The 16,836-nt window shown below is 36.0% G+C and overlaps 1 protein-coding gene across 2 annotated transcripts in view; it reads left to right on the top strand.

Annotated features, from left to right (window-relative positions):
• Positions 1-5,233: 5,233 nt before the first annotated feature.
• The window catches only part of LOC127857141 (hexokinase-2-like), a 30,028-nt gene continuing 18,425 nt past the window's right edge, over positions 5,234-16,836 (top strand). Inside the window, exons 1-2 of one of the 2 annotated variants that reach the window (XM_052393523.1) lie at positions 5,234-5,452; positions 16,572-16,734. In XM_052393523.1, the coding sequence (XP_052249483.1) occupies positions 5,414-5,452; positions 16,572-16,734 (202 nt within the window). In that variant the 5' untranslated portion in view covers positions 5,234-5,413. Of the gene's footprint in view, positions 5,453-14,035; positions 14,167-16,571; positions 16,735-16,836 lie in introns of those variants that run through there. The other variant, XM_052393522.1, reaches the window with a different exon arrangement.

The following is a 16,836-nucleotide window of genomic DNA, read 5'->3' as shown; positions in this document are numbered from 1 at the left end:
TGGTTGTTTCCCTTATGTTTGCGAAAGGTGTTTCTTACAATAAAAGATGGAAAGAATGCTCACAGCCCATGTAGGTATTTCTATAATTGCCCGCAATAACGAATTCTGCAGCATTTACCTGGCGTTCATTTTATTTTTGACACAATGCGTTGTTACGCCTTCTCACATGTTAGTATTACTGAACTTAAATAACGTATTGCTTATAGTAGTACATTTTTTTGCAATTATTTGCTTTACATATATAAATAAAAAGTTGAAGTGTATATATTGCTTTATTTTATTATGCATATCGTGTTAGGTTTGCAGATGATCGCATTAAAATTTTTATTTGGACGTGTTTGCTCTATGCTGATTGGTTAAAGTCAGCTCGAGCATCCAGGACCAAATCGAAACTATTAAAGGCACTAAAAGGCGCGCAAAACCGGCTGAACCTGCCCGGTTATCGCATCGGTTTGCATACGAGCTTCTCATGCGACCCAGGGTTCGATCCCCGCTCACGTCGCATGTGGGTTTTAAAGGGTGTCATCATATTGCACAGGTGGATTTTTCCTCCGTCTACTCCAGCACAATTTCACACCTAAATGGAAAATTTATATCAGTAACAAATAACAAGCTGGATTTCGCATGTATAATTCATAATTTGTCCTAATATTCGAGCGTCTAATATGGAAATCGGACATGAGTTCTTGACATACTTGAACATGAGTTCTTGACATGCTGCACTACAGCGTCAGGTGCGAGAGAACCTCGTAATCATTGAAATGTACACATGCAGAACCGGCTGATAGTATTATTAAGATAAACCAAAATCACAACATCATGAGCTATACGGTCAAGACTAAGAAAGATAATTAATAAACACGAATCCTCTGGTAGTAAGACGCCACTATACAGTCAAAGAATTCAAATACTTCTAACACAAATGTACACGTATCTAAGCAATTAAACCCAAACATAAATCAATTAAAATGTAAATGTGCATCCTTTTACGGTTGTGTCTGTGAAATAAAATAACGTTTATGTTTACGATGATAAATACGTTACAAATCTGAAGCTCGTCCTTTGTTGTTTTTCTAACGAATATTTACAACCCATCTGAGAAATGGAGATTGTCAAACATTGAGAAATTGTACAACGCTCGCAACAGTTCGATCTGTTTTACACCAAAAGGACAACATAACAAATAACAATGACGTCAACGTCTATGACATGCGACCGTAACGTGAGAAAATGGCAGCAAAGCATGACGATAGTGATTGGCAAGAATATAACAGACGAAAATTATGTTTGCGAAAACCTCCGAGAATAACTCTTTCAAAAGAGGTCGACATAAAATAAATTACACACAAAGTGCTTACAATAACGTATGTATTGCGTTTAAATGTACAGAAATACATGCGTTGAATGATGATTTTTTCAACAAATTTCTACAATAGCACTTATTTTCTTATAAGTTATGGTTATAATATTCAACCTTAACGATGCATTGCATTTTGTTTATTATAATTTAGACCGAGTTAAGTATTGCGTGCATTATGCATAATCATTACATTACTGATCATGAACAGTCTACAGTATCGTTCAACCTGAAACGTAGATCTATAAGAAGACGAAAATAGTTTATCAAGGTTCATTCCACTCAACTTACCTCATGATTAATTTTGATTCATTGGATTGTTTTTAAAGCAATCACAATTTAAATATGCAACCACCTTGGGACCTTACTTACAGTCACGTCGCAAATACCGGAACTTGTCTGTTTACACGTACTTAAATTTAATTAATGCAGTTCTGCTTTATATTGAGAAATTAGCTTAAACTTTGCAGGAGGGAGGGGGGGGGGGGGGGGGGCATGGGTATATGTGAGCTGATTGGGTTAAAGTTAGGTTAGTCTCTACTTAAAATGATTTCTCTTGCGTCTCTACGGTGTTTGTACTTAACCTAACGTAGATCCCGTCAGCTCCCGTATACGCATGCCCTTCCCCTCCCCTCCCATTGTTTAATATTAACTAAAAGTGAATCGTCTTCTCCAATTAGAAAACTTGTGATCTCATGGTTGCACACAAAGGTCAGAGTCCGTGTCAATATATTAATATGCACTGTACAGGGGGGGGGGGGGGGGGGGGGAATGGAGCTTTTATCCATGAGCGACACGTTTATGTTCAAAACAAAGTTTTACACACAGAACGGCCGTTTTTTTATAATTAACAAATGGGGAAAGATTGTGCTAAATCGCAGGCATTAGTTATGGGAATTCTTACATACACGAAAGACGTGTTTAAAATTTGAATTGAATATATTTAGTAAACAATAGATACTTTTTTTTTACCTCGGCTATCTTAAACACATCCTTATGGCGGCTTCATACATGATAAATTTAAATAGCTGAATGCTTATATTATTTATAAAATTATGAGCAGAATATAGTCATGTGAAATTTAATCATGTTAGCCCCGTTAGAAAATATTCAATGTCACTTTCAGACGGTATGGTAAGGGTAAGGATTAGAGGTCGGGTTAGGGTTAGGGTTGGGTTTAGGCTAACCCAAACCCTAACCCGACCCCTAACACTAACCCAAACCCTAACCCTTACCCTCTAACCCCCCCTTGCGCACAACCAAACCATGCCTCGCCCGTTGTAGTTTTCCGCCTCCCCTTTCAGACACGTTCAGAATAAAAATGAATGCTATTTTTTTATTTTTTTATCTGCATACTTAGTAATGACTGAATGGTCTGTGATATCCGCGCATACAATTACAGATATAATTATTATATCAACTTTATTCTTATGTCTGCATTTATTAATAATCTTAAAGGGTCCTTTTTCACATTTTGGTATATTGACAAAACAAAATAAAAAATGCAGATTCGCAATTGTTCGTTGTAGTTATGATATTTGTGAGGAAACAGAAATACTGAACATTTACCATGCTCTAAAATATCCATTATATTCATCTTTTGACGATTTAAAAAACCTGAACATTATAAAGCGTTGCAACGCGAAATGATTGAATTATTTGGAGAGTTCTGTTGTTGTCTTTATATTTTGTGACACTATTAGGATTGCTTACAAAAAGTATGATATATCGCTCAATGTTTGAGCACGAATGGCCGAGTGGTCTAAGCGTTAGACTTTTACTCCAGGGATCAGTGGTTCGAGTCCAGTTGAGGGTTGCTTTTTTTTCTTTCTTTAATTTTATTCTTGTTCTTGTACTGGAGCTTTTTAGATCCAATGCTTACAATGATCAATATAAGCATTTAATAACAAACTTCAATACATGCCAAAATCTGTGAAAAAGTTCCTTTAAAAAAGAATAATACAATAAAGAATCGCTCACACATGTAGTATGAAATGCTATGAGTTGTGGTGTTGATTATCGTGAGCGCAATCAACGGCACCGCGTTCTGGGTCACTTATTTCATTTTCGTTAAGTGTTAAGTGTCATCCCAGATTACCATTTGCAGACCACACGTGCTATTCTGGGATAACACTTTCCGCTTTAATAGAATCGTTAAAATAAATGCTCTTCTAACACATAATCCATTTTTAGATGTTAAGTGTCTACACAGGCTAATATGGGACGATAATTTACGCAATTGCATTAAAGGGGCCTTTTCACAGATTTTGGCATGTTTTGAAGTTTGTCATTAAATGCTTTATAGTGATAAATGTAAACATTGGATCTAAAAAGCTCCAGTAAAAAATCAAAAATAAAATTTAAAAAAGGAAAGAAAAGTAGACCGCAGCAGGGCTCGAACCAGTGACCCCCGGTGTCCTGGAGTAAAAACTAATTAGACTGCTCGGCCATCCTGCCAAGTAAGCATAAGCGGCGTATTTTATACTTTATATAAGCAATCTCGAAGTTTCACAAAACTTGCATATAATGGCTTTATTAGACCATGGTTAATGTTCAGTATTACTGTTTCCTCACAAATATCATAGCTAAAACGAAAATTTGCGAATCTGAAACAACTTTTTTCAATTTTGTCAATTTACCAAAACGTGAAAAGATCCCTTTAATTTAAGCCCATTTTTCACAGACAGAGGCTAACTGAAATCGTTTCTATTATTGACACTGATTTTAAGTAACAACAAGGGAGACAAAAACTCGTTCACCGACTAAGATGGTTATTTACGAGTGATCTATCTTCGAAAAAAAGACTTAAACGTAATGCTAACGTTGGTGACCACCACACTAGACAGATTCATATAACAAAAGACCACACCAACATGGAAAATCTGTCAGTTACTACTATATATAGCTGGAATTGCATCTTTTATTTAATATTAGCCCCCAATTTTCGGGACTCTAGTAAGTTAGTTAAGTAATAATGCTGGGTACACTTAGGGTCCACACACAATTTTGCCTCAGATGTGAAAGAGTATCATAAACTTAGAAATACAGACACACGCATTGAGTAATTAAGAAAACAAATAGGCCGTGCTCTGTGAAAAAGGGGTTAAATGAATGTACGTAAAGTGTTGGTCTATATCAGCCTGTGCAGACCGCATCATAAACAGGCGGATGTTTTTATTACGTATACAATTTAAAGAACTTTGTAATTGTCGGGACAGGCGAGAGATTACGGCAAAAGCCTTTCATCCCAAGGTCACCAGGTAGGTTAAATTGTTTTATTTCAAATTGTATTGTTGTTCTTTTAATAACACACTCTCTCTCTCTCATTCCGTTGATAAAATTAATTAATTTAAAACATCGAATGAGGAACTTCAAAGGAACAAAATCTGTGAGCATATCCCTTTAACCCATTTATGCCTAGCGTCTAGAAAAAGGCATTGGCAAACAGCGTAGACCCAGATGAGACGCCGCATGATGCGGCGTCTCATCAAGGTCTGCGGTGTTTGCTTAAAGGAATTCTTTAAGAAATATTCTAAATATATATATTAATACACGAGACATCCCTTATTTGGGAAATAAATTGATCCAATTTAGAAGGATGGGAGAGTCCACTGGGCATAAATGGGTTAAATACCACACCATCATTATCATCGCGTGTTCACAAATGATATGGATAAGGTAAATAACAGGATATTGGTGTTCTACCGCTATTGCCCCAATAAACGATCAAATGAAAAAACAGCACTATTTATTTTCATTTGAGTGTACATAAACAACGCAACTGACGTGACCTTATCGACTTGTTTACATTCTACCGGACCTGATCGACTTGTTTACATTTTACCGATGATGCAACCACTACGTCAATGAAACTAGAACGAGGCTGTATTGGTTAATGAATATGCATGCGACGGTTTACCGCTGACTGTAGTTCACGATCCGCTGGCAACTAGTGACTGTTTACTTCGGATTAACTGTTTAGAAACAAGTTGGAATTTATGACAATTGTGTTGTTTACTGCTAGAATATTGTAGGATTTTAAGTTCTTAATCAGAAATGCCGACAACACCGGAAAAAATGACGAAATATGAAAAGGTATGCGCTTTGTTTTAGCTTGTTGCTGAAACTCATAAGGATTTTAATATCGTGTTATATTTCAAGTGACCTATATTATGAAGGCGATATATAATCTCGACCTAGTTTCAAACGATCAACAGCTCATAGCGTCAAGTTAGCTAAATTTTATGAAGTGGATAATCATAGCTCGAGAACAATTTATTTCATACTATCATAGGACGATTTGAAGCATAAATACTGCAGACATGAAAAGAAAAGACATACGTCATTTAACTATACGGTTTCAAATGCATTTGATTTTACATTGCTTGTTATGTCCAGTTATTAAGCTTAAATTATTACCTTTTCATTACGAAGAATAAGAGTGGATTATTATACTTTAGGTCAGCGGGCTAAAATGATCCTTCGATTGACGTTTGGTGTACACAATTATTTTGGAGGTGTTGTTTAGTTGTTTATAGTGCATTTTTGTAACGCGAGTTTTGATTGGTTGAAATTGGGTGTGTGGCCGTAACACACCTTCATTCATTGACCGACCTTGAGAAAGGTCGATGGAGTTATGTTTTTAGAAATTCCAGTCTAAAACAAGATGAAACTAAAGGCTAACTTTCTAGATTGGCATAAAACAGTCATAAAACACTTATTCAACAAAGTTAATCACTATTTTTATGATATTTCAGATCTGAAATCATTTCAAGTAGAAAATAAAACAGTTTTGCAAGATGTTATTTATAAACTAGATTAGTTGTCAGTCATTAGATATACATTAGAGACAGTTCTTCTTGAATACTTTAGCTTTTATGTTATCATACGTCCTATTGATCCGGAGGGTCAGTAACTAGAAGTTGGATTATTGCAACTACATAAACAAGCTACATGTATATGTCCTCGGGATTAGCACATAATGGTTATTCTTGAGTTTAGCCAGGAAAACAGGGGAATCGACATTATTCGTTGAAACTTACTCGTTTGCTAAATTGTTACGGGCGTTAAAAACTAAAAATGGATCCTGGCGTAAATGTGTTCTTTTGTTAAATGTTGTACTTAAACGTTTGTTAGTGTTGGAAAGACTTTTCACTTTTTTTAAAAATCGTCTAAGTTGTCTACTGAATACAGCTTGTTTTCCATGAAAAATGGTGGACATTTTGTATAGAGGAAATATGCATTTGCAATAATGTCTGTACTCGTTTATTTCAACAATATGCAGAATGTCTGTGTGCATTAGGGACTGAAGGATTACTTTGCATAACAAACTTATTAAAACTTATTTTGTTTCAGTTTTATTTTCACCTTTTCGGCAAATTCTTTTATATATTTTTTGTATTCTTCTTTCATTTTTATGATAACGGTAAACTTATTACAATAATAATAATTGTATGGTTGAAACGTTTTATAATAATAAGATTGGTTAGTTCAACATTTTTAAATGTTACCTTTGACATGCAATGTACCATAACGCACAGAACTATTTTAAGATTGTTTTAATCTCTTATGCATTCAGTTTATCTGCATGTTAAACTTTTCCCCGGTCTCGAGCTCGGCGAATTTGTATATGAAACTGTTTACTTTATTTGATAAACACTGACCAACAGCTGACCTTGTGTCCTTGTATTGTGGTATTGGAATGCTCTATCCCGGCCAGTATGCAATTTATCTGGTACTCACATTTTCTGTTCAGAAAGGGATTTAGCTAAAAGGGAAATGGTGGTGGTATTGATGGGGGTGGTCTTCCTTTGTTAGCATCCATCCTTTTAAACATGACCACATTCCAGTAGTATCTCTACCCTTTTGAAATATGTATATCTAATGTGTTGTTTTTTTCTTATGTTTGTTGTACCTTCTCATTTTATTTGGTAATGGCGTTAAAACAGAAACACCCTACTTGTTTGTATAGGCTATTGACGAATAAATAGATTAGCATGCAATATTTCTTGGCATTAAAATCACATCATTTTAAATAAAAAACAACATTTTTTGTGGAATGAATGCTGAATAAATGAAATTACTTAAGTGAAAACAGCTCATTAAGTCACTAACGTTGTGCAACGTTGCCCGTCCGACGTTTTAGAGGTCACCCTACCCCCATTTCAGCCCAACCTCCTCCCGCCATTGTTTAAGTCTGACTTAATCCCCATATCATGCAGTCCAGATCGGTTCGGTTCATACACAGGAAGTTCAAAATAAAACAGTGGCAGTGTATTATAAGGGTCGAAATACATGTATAATAATATCATTCATTATAGTATCACTCATATATGCAAACAAAAGTTGCTTTTTTAATAGACATGTACATAAATGGATATTTCCTTTTTGCCGACAGGTCGTACCTTACTGCAAAAAAATGATGTAGAAACTTTATACAATCATTTTTACCATTAATGGTGAAGCATAAAACATTTTACACCCAAATACATTATCCCCCGGCCTTCCCTGCATTTTTGGGATTATTATCCTGTTTTTGTGTGAAACTTCTAGAATGTGTGTATAGTATATTCATAGTTTACATTACTATTCTCCACTATCGATCGTACTACATCTCCATTGTAACCGATCTACTCTTCATTACATTCATATGACGTCTGAGTTGCTATAATTATGTTAACAAAACGGACTTTGGTTGCAAGTATTACGTAAACCAAGGGCACATGCGTCTAAATGCCTTACCCCACGAACATGATTTTTTCGCAGGACTTAAATTCAATCATTTTATTCCCCCAAAGGAGGGCATATAGTGATCGCACTGTCCGTCTGTCTGCCTGTCCGTTCGTCCGTTTGTCCGTCACACTTTTGCGTTTAGGTTTCGAAAAATGCTCATGTCGCTTCTGATATAACCTTCATATTTGGTATGCATGTGTATATGGACAAGGCCTTTCCATACACACACAAATTGTGAACCCTTTGACCTTGACCTTGAACTTAGGGTCCGCGTTTTAGGTTTCGAAATCTACGTTTAGGTTTCGAAAAAGCGTTTTTGGGGGGCATATGTCTTCCGATGGAGACATCTCTTTGTTTAATTAAATCTTATTTTAATGCTCAACAAGTCAGATTACACTTTAGAATTATGGTCAAGAAGCTTTTATGGAAGATTTAAATTACACAAAACATTTTGTTAATTAAACTTCGATATCCTCTTAATGCGAATAGAAACAAGGCGTCATTAAAAGATGTTTAATATACATTGTACGACCTCAGTGAAGTTGTCACAGAGTATGTGCACAAAGCTGTTCTTATCAAAACTCCACTTAATATGATATGATCGTCACGTTCAAGTCATTTTAGTTGAGATCAGCTGATCCGTAGCGTGAGATGTAAGTGTCCCGTTTATGGAACACAAGGCTCAGGAATCCATTTTTTATCGCGATAGTGCAACGTCGCGGATAAGTTTTTTTTTTAACGTATTTCAGTCATACCAAGGCCGTCAGTTAACCAGTTCAAAATATTTCCTTGATTTATAGCCCGTATGCCAATAAAAGTGCACATACGTAAGCCAGTTACTGACTACTGCACTACATGAATAAAAGGTAAGGGGAGGGGGGGGGGGGGGGGGGGGGGCTGGCCGTAGCAAGAATTTCGGGTCCAATCCGTACACGAGTTATGTTACCGGGCCGGGAATCGAATCCTTTATAGTCTGATTTACAGTCCAGCACTCTACCAACCCAGGTAATGCCATAAATGTCATATAGCTATATATGAGTCTCGTTCTTTCAAACCGGGGCTTAATGCATAGGCGTAAAGTGTCGTGTTTGACGAGCCTGGGAAATCCGTACCTGCTTATCAGGAACTACACTACGCTGTATTTTCCAAAGGAAGTCTCTCTTGAACATAATAATTTCAGTCTAGGCGGAATGTGTTGTCCTTGATTAGCCTGTGTGGACTGCACAGGCTAATCTGCAATGACCCTTTCGTGTCCCCAGATCGAGGCTCATATGCGTACGCGCTCAATTTGAATCATAGATATTGACAGAAAACGAATGGAAGTTAGAATTTTTAAATTCATATCCAGAAATAGACATCGATGATTATTACACTTACATTTAGAATAGAGCACAAAATACCAAATGGTGTTATAATATAATGTGTCTGTACGCCAGAAAAAGATGCGATCGCTACGCTTAATCGGTTGCGATCGTTTTGACCTTTCCTCGATTTATAAATAACACTTAACACGGTGACATCGTTGAATATACTCACATGTAATATGCGATTCAGCCCTTGACTAATGGCACGACGCGTTATTGTTATTTGCTTGCTCTTGATATTGGACATTCTTACATGTAGCACGAGCGTAACGACGTAGAATATATATAAATATATTCTACGTCGTTACGCTCGTGCTACATGTAAGAATATAAATATATAAAATAGATATTCATTTATTTTATGCTTTCCGATGGTTTATAGAAAAGTATCAGTGAATTAAAATTGATATTTCACTGTTTCAAACAGTGAAAAATAACAGTGTAAATTATCGATGATTTTCATTGTTTTACTTGAGCTAATGTTAAGATATCTTTGGTTTCCCAATTGTGACCCTCAATTAAAGGCAATTTTACCAAGGGCGACTACTCTGCATTGATGTTTATAAAAACATACGTATTTGTATGAATGAGCTAAAGGAATAATTTGAAGTTCAGCAAAACGACAATTATGTTGTAAACATTAAATATGAAAACAATAGCCATACCTTCACGGGAAGGAATGTGTTAGTTTAATTTTACTAAGCAACCAATAAAAATGCGACTTTGTATATCCCAACATATAAAATACATGAGGGCGCCCAACGGGGAATTATATTGTCTGGAATGAAAAAAGATCACAAATAATTATTTGTAAGCATAAAATAAAAAAGTTAATATTTGGATTTGGTGGAGTATCGATTTTAATTCACTCGTGATCATAAAAAAAATATTTTCACCCGTGGCTGTGCCACTCGTGAAAATATCATCTTCTATGATCACTCGTGAATTAAAATCGATCTTCCACCAAATCAAACAAATATCCTCACTATATATATAAACGAGAGAGATTTCTCTACCAGTTCTTTCATCGCTGTTATTCATAAATTAGAGTTAGAACTTTTATCGCTATCATGTTTTTGTTAATGGTTTGCTTACACAGCATGATATATATAACTGAAAATGTACCACGTTTCTTCCTTTTACTTCCAAACAATCTGCAAACAAGTATTATCTCTGTTTACTGAAAGAATACTTGCATAAAATCTTTTATGATTCTTACTCGTTATGTGTGATTTAGTCTGATTTAAAAAAAATATATCCATGTATTCGTAATATATTATTGTTATTATATATGTATTGCACGATTTAATAATATGGGTCTTTTCACTTTTGGCAGGATTTTTAGATCGTATATAGAAAAGAGTTACCACATATTTAAACCTGGCGTTCATATTTTATCATATAATGACTAACGATACGCTAACCTGGCCTTCATATATTATCACACAATGACAAACGAGATGCTCGGTATTTCATCTATTCGTGTTGGAATACGACTGTTGCTAATTATTTATATAACTTGCTGAACTTGACCGACTTCTTACCTTGCCAGAAAACAATATACCTATAAAGCTATTGCAACAGCTCGACGGCTGCGTTCGGGAAATTTCGGAGATTTCCGTTAGTTTATTATCTATCGTCTTCGAGATTGACGGAAGTAAACGAAGACGATAAAGAAAATGCGTGTCGTGCCAACAGATGCTTAAGTAATTATACGAGACACATTCCGGGATTAATGGGATATACAAAGTCGCATTTTTATTGTTTGCCTAGTAAAATATAACTAAAACATTCCTTCCCGTGAATGTATGGTTATTATTTTAATATTTTATGTTTACAACATAATTATCGTTTTGCTGAACTTCAAATTATTTCTAGAGCTCTTACGAATACCGTTGCCACCACAAAGGTTCTCAGTCTTATCAATTACAAAACGACTTGGAAAAAATGTGCAGTTGATTCGAATTTTCTATTTTTTTTCAAACATTCGAACAACGTGTTGTATACATTTGGATAGAGTATAATGATTAAAAAAGAATTTAATTTTACCATGCAGAGACTTGGGATGTGAAGCAAAAAAAAAGTAATGCTTTTGTGACGACTTTGCGCTATCAGAATATGAGTGTATTCAAAGTCAGCAACTTTTTATATAACGTTTGTTTCCATTTGCTTTTACTCCAACTTGACCGATAAAAATGCGGCAATTTATAACATATTACTGTCTGGTAAATTAATTTAAATGTCAACCGCCGTACGTTTAGTGACCTTCGTAGACAAAACATGTGATGACGGAGATTAAAATGCTAGATACATACATAACGAATAATCGAGCAAATATGCAAATGGCAAGCAAACATAGTGCGAGCAATCTACAAAGGAAACGTAAATAATCCGGTACGTTTATGCTGTACAAAGAGCCAATGGAATAGTGTTTTAATTAGTCACGTGTGTGACACGTGGAAAACCTTTCCGAGATATTTATTATATAATTTCTTACATGATCACAAAATATTTGATGCCCGTTACAGTCTTTAATGTACCCGCATATAAAACATGTTTAGATTAGTCGATCGCACTTATTTTATTTAATTTCTTCCTCAAACTGGTTCATATTTCATATGCCTTTAGTAGTTTACTTGCGTAAAATACTAGTCATTCGTTTTCAAAACTATAAAAAAGTTAAACTAGCTACACTTAACTTTTTCTCTATTTTTTTCGGCGCCAGCTACAAATGTGTTCTTTGTCGGCTCTCAGCCTATGTGTTTCAATAATTTATAAGTTATGGATTCGTGAAATTGAAGCGCGCTGCCATGTATCTGAATATTAATATACAGTCACCTTGACGAGATTTTACGTATACATAAGGTGGGTTCCCACTGCCGATCCGATCAACTCGATCATCCCGATCACTGAATTTCCCGACCAAACCCGACCATAATCGACTAAAAAGGGTATACACGACTTCTTCTCGACCTCTTGTCGATAACATACGACCCACACACGACTCATTCACGACGTCCACTCAACCATCTTTCCGATTTCCACTCGATCATCTCGACCTTTACGCGAGCCCTATACGATCTCAGCTCGACCAAGTGGACCTCAGCTCGATCGCCACCAGATCTTCACACGACCAGATCGTGATGGTCGTACTACAGTCGTACACAGCGATCTAAAATAACTCGGGTAGAGGTAAAGCAGATCGGGAACAGAGCTCGTGTATGGTCGAATAGCAATCGGGAAGTGATCGTGAACGGTCGAGTAGCCGTCGGGTTGCAGTCTATTAAATGTGTACATCAAATCGAATAGAGGTCGAGTCGATCGTGTTGCGATCTAAAATAACTCGGGTAGAGGTCGAGCGGATCGGGTACAGATCGTGTAAAAGATGTCAATCCGATCGCCACACGATTGCTTCACGATCAACTCGATCTTCTACTCGACTAAAACACGACCACTTCCCGAGCGCTTCTCGATCCATTTCCTACTCGACCGCTACTCGATATTTTTTGATATGTCAAAAAATATCGGGTAGGAAGCCCGACCAATGCCGACCAACCCGACCGGCCCCGACCACTCATGCCGACTGAACCAGATCAGTACCCGACCGCTTGATCGGGCTTGATCGAGTTGATCTGATCGGCAGTGGGAACCCAGCTTAACTCATTTGCGAGCGCCCAATTGTGTTGCATTTCACTTGGCATTACCGTTAACATTGTAACATGAATGCCTTAAAATTAGTCATTTTAAGGAAACGTCGTTGTTTTAAAGAAGTGCGGAAAATTACTATCCTTTGAAAAACACTATAGTGAAGACTTCGTTTCTTTAGATCGTTAAAAATCGTTCTCATGAAACCATTTATGATCACACCACTTGTCAGATAGATACAATATTACTTCTTATGTCTCACAAATATTTTTATTTGATGTTTTTTGACGTTATCAGCAGGACATTGGACTGTTGTTCTTATTGCTATCTTGTTATCTATTAGAGAAAGTACAGTTGGTTGAAGTTTGCTTATAGGTCATAAGTAGCCAGTTTAATATGCATATTGTATGATGCAATAAAGCTATTCTTTGCTAAGTAAAGGAAAACATTTAATAAAAATGTGGTCGATACATAAAAAACTATGCCCTTCTTACCAAGTTCTTCGATGCAGACATTGTATTTAAAACAAAAATCGATACATGTATTTTCAAACGTTTCGACTTTCTCCATGGTTACGTTTTATGAAGAGTTTCAGATATAAAGAAGTGATCAAGTAGCTTTAACCAACGCGGCATGTGCACGAATTTACACGTGTTATTATTAACCCATTTTATGCCTAGCGTCCAGAAAAAGGGCCTTGGCAAACAGCGTAGACCCAGATGTGACGCAGCATGATGCGGCGTCTCATCAGTGTCTGCGCTGTTTGCTTAAAGGAATTTCTGTAAGAAATATTCTAAATATAGAAATAAATATACTATACATCCCTAATTTTGGAAATAAATTGATCCAATTTAGAAGGATGGGAGAGTCTACTATGCATAAATGGGTTAAGCTACCTATATTTATAGCCTAATGTCACCTTATCTGAGCAAATGTTTTCCTAAAGTATTCGCAAGAGTCTCTCTCTCAGAAACACCGATAAACAAAACTTTCGTCAGAATTCTTACTGGATTCTTAAACTCTGTAATGGACAGACATGTAATGGAACGGAAAAGTTTGATAGAAGCGGTTAGTATGTATAATAAATTATTGGAAGTCATGTATATCCACAAAGATGTATTTGATCGATGTGTATATATTAGGATGTAAATTAGCACGGAAGTCCGTCTTTTGTTAGCACAATGCAAGATGATTTAATGAATTTTTGGAGTGAAGATACAAGAATAAAAGTGTTGCGATAAATTATAGTGTAATTTGCGCATAATAAGAAGTCATATTATAAAACACCCTGTGCGATTGCCATTGCAAGGTATGTTCACATCGTTATGCATGTGCGCTATCTTGTTGCAAGTTTTGAGTCGATACGACGTAAACACTTGGAAATATTGGATATTTTTTATCAATGATCGTTCGCCAAAAGTTACGACTACAATAAGAGTTTATAACAATACACGTGTGTTGTCAATATTGGTCAAATGAAAGATTAAAAAAAATATGAGTAGTAGACTAACATATGGAAATAATATGTTGACGTCGGTGTTGTGCTTGTATGTTTTTTGTAAAATTGTAGCGTTATGTTAAAATGCCGTACGGTGACTAAGAACGTCGTGTGATCATAGATTCCTGAAGCTGCTTTTATATAATAAAAAAACCGTCCTAATCCATATTATTCATCACTTCTTACACTTTTTCATTCATTTGAACTAATAATTGTTTTACTATATAAATAAATTTAAATAATTTTCTAGTCGTACCGGTGTTCTGCCCTTTTCTAAACAGTATTGATTGGATTTGATACAAAAAAGGTTCTATAAAAAGCTCAGGACTTTAATGGATTTGTGAATATTAAAATGATTTAACACGAATTTTGACGCCGGATCGATTTAAAAAATGTCTATTGATATGTAAAGTTTCTACAATAAGTTCTGTTGTCCTGTGCATGTATGCTAGTTATATATTTAATGTGTCAACATTCTGTAACAAAAATCTGAATATTTTGATATATTTTTGTGCTTTTAATGCGGGACTATATTGTCGAGAAAACTTTCAAGGTTTCTCCCGACGGCACACCACATGATATAAGTATGGGTAAACATTTAAATGGTTGATAATAGGATATATTAACTCTCGCGACATTTAATATATCAGTGACACGTTTTGTTGATTATGCGTTAGCAATAATTAATTGCTTTGGCTGAACACGATCTTTTTGTCCACAACGTCGGCGAGTTATCAAATCGTGAAGAGTGCATGTTTATGTAAAACAAAAGAGTCATCGAAAATTTTGTTCCGTGAATGTTTTATATTTTGGGCAGACATTTTGAACACTAATGAAATATTCGTAAAGATCCAAATATGTTACTTTTTGTAATTTATATGGGCCGTGTTCTGTGAAATAGGGTTAAATGAATATGCGTAAAGTGTCGTCCCAAATAAGCCTGTGCAGTCCGCACAGGCTAATCAGGGACGACTCTTTCCGCTTTTATGGTCTTTTTCGTTTTAAAAAAAAGTATCTTAGCAAAAATATAGTTATGGGCGGAAAGTGTCGTCCCAGATGAGCCTGTTCGGACTGCACAGACTAATCTTGAACGACACTTAACGCACATGCATTGAACCGTTTTTTTTTCACAGATCAAGGTCCATATTTTTCATTTTGAAGGTAAATTATTTTGTTGTTAAGTCTCTGATTAACATAGAGCAGCCGGCGGCTTGTCAATGATTGAAACTAAATATCGTCACACAAAACCGTTTATCACCAATCATGACATGTTATCATATATCGCGCTGGCCTTCTATGATCATGATAGAAGGAGTTAAGTACAATGTCCTAGTTAGGTCTTTGTTTAGAAGACGTTGTGGGCGCCTTTAACCAAATTGTATGCGAAGCGTCTAGAAAAAAGGCATTGACAAACAGCGTAGACCCAAAAGAGACGCCGCATCATGCGGTGTCTCTTCAGGGTCTGCGCTGTTTGCTTAAAGGAATTTCTGTAAGAAATATTATAAATATAGAAATAATTGAAATATATATATATAAGACATCCCTAATTATGTAAATAAATTGATCCAATTGAGAAGGATGTGAGAGTCCACTACAGCCGTTCTTCGAGTTTTTTTTTTTCTTAAGACCATGCCTCTGTTGGTGAAAAACTCATATATCCATCGGTCTTTCCCTTCTTAATATTTACCAGTATGGTGCTGAGGTTCAAATGATCTCTCTTGGTTTCAGATCTGTATGTTCGTAAAATGATGAGGATGATTGTTCCTAACGTACATGCATCGAATTCATGTTGTCTCCCTTTGTTTCAGATATATCAATTGTCGCCCCTGACTTTTTTTTTCAAACACTTAAATTGTCGTCCATGTTCAAAATCGAGGTCGCATTAAAGGTACAAGCCACGAACCGCGCTGTCCTGTTTTGTTTAAAAACAAACAATATCTCCCCTAAAAACACGACTTTGTCACCCTTGTTTCAGATCGAGCAGTTCGTGAAGGGTTTCAAGTTGTCGTCCCTGACGTACAAGCGAGTTATGCACCTGCTTAACGATGAGATGAACAACGGACTGCATGAGAGCATGAACTACCACGCAGACATCAAGATGTTCCCCACATTTGTGCGGGCTCTTCCGGATGGAACAGGTAGTGACCGCGCGCAATATCCGGATGCTTTATACATTTTTAATGGGATATTGATAGGTTTTCGGATACCGGGTTTTCGGTTGTCCAATGGTTCTTTCACCA

Source organism: Dreissena polymorpha, chromosome 14, assembly GCF_020536995.1.
Source record: "Dreissena polymorpha isolate Duluth1 chromosome 14, UMN_Dpol_1.0, whole genome shotgun sequence".
NCBI lineage: Eukaryota > Metazoa > Mollusca > Bivalvia > Myida > Dreissenidae > Dreissena > Dreissena polymorpha.
The sequence above is the reverse complement of the archived record's forward strand: the minus strand, read 5'-3'. Positions and strand labels throughout refer to the sequence as shown.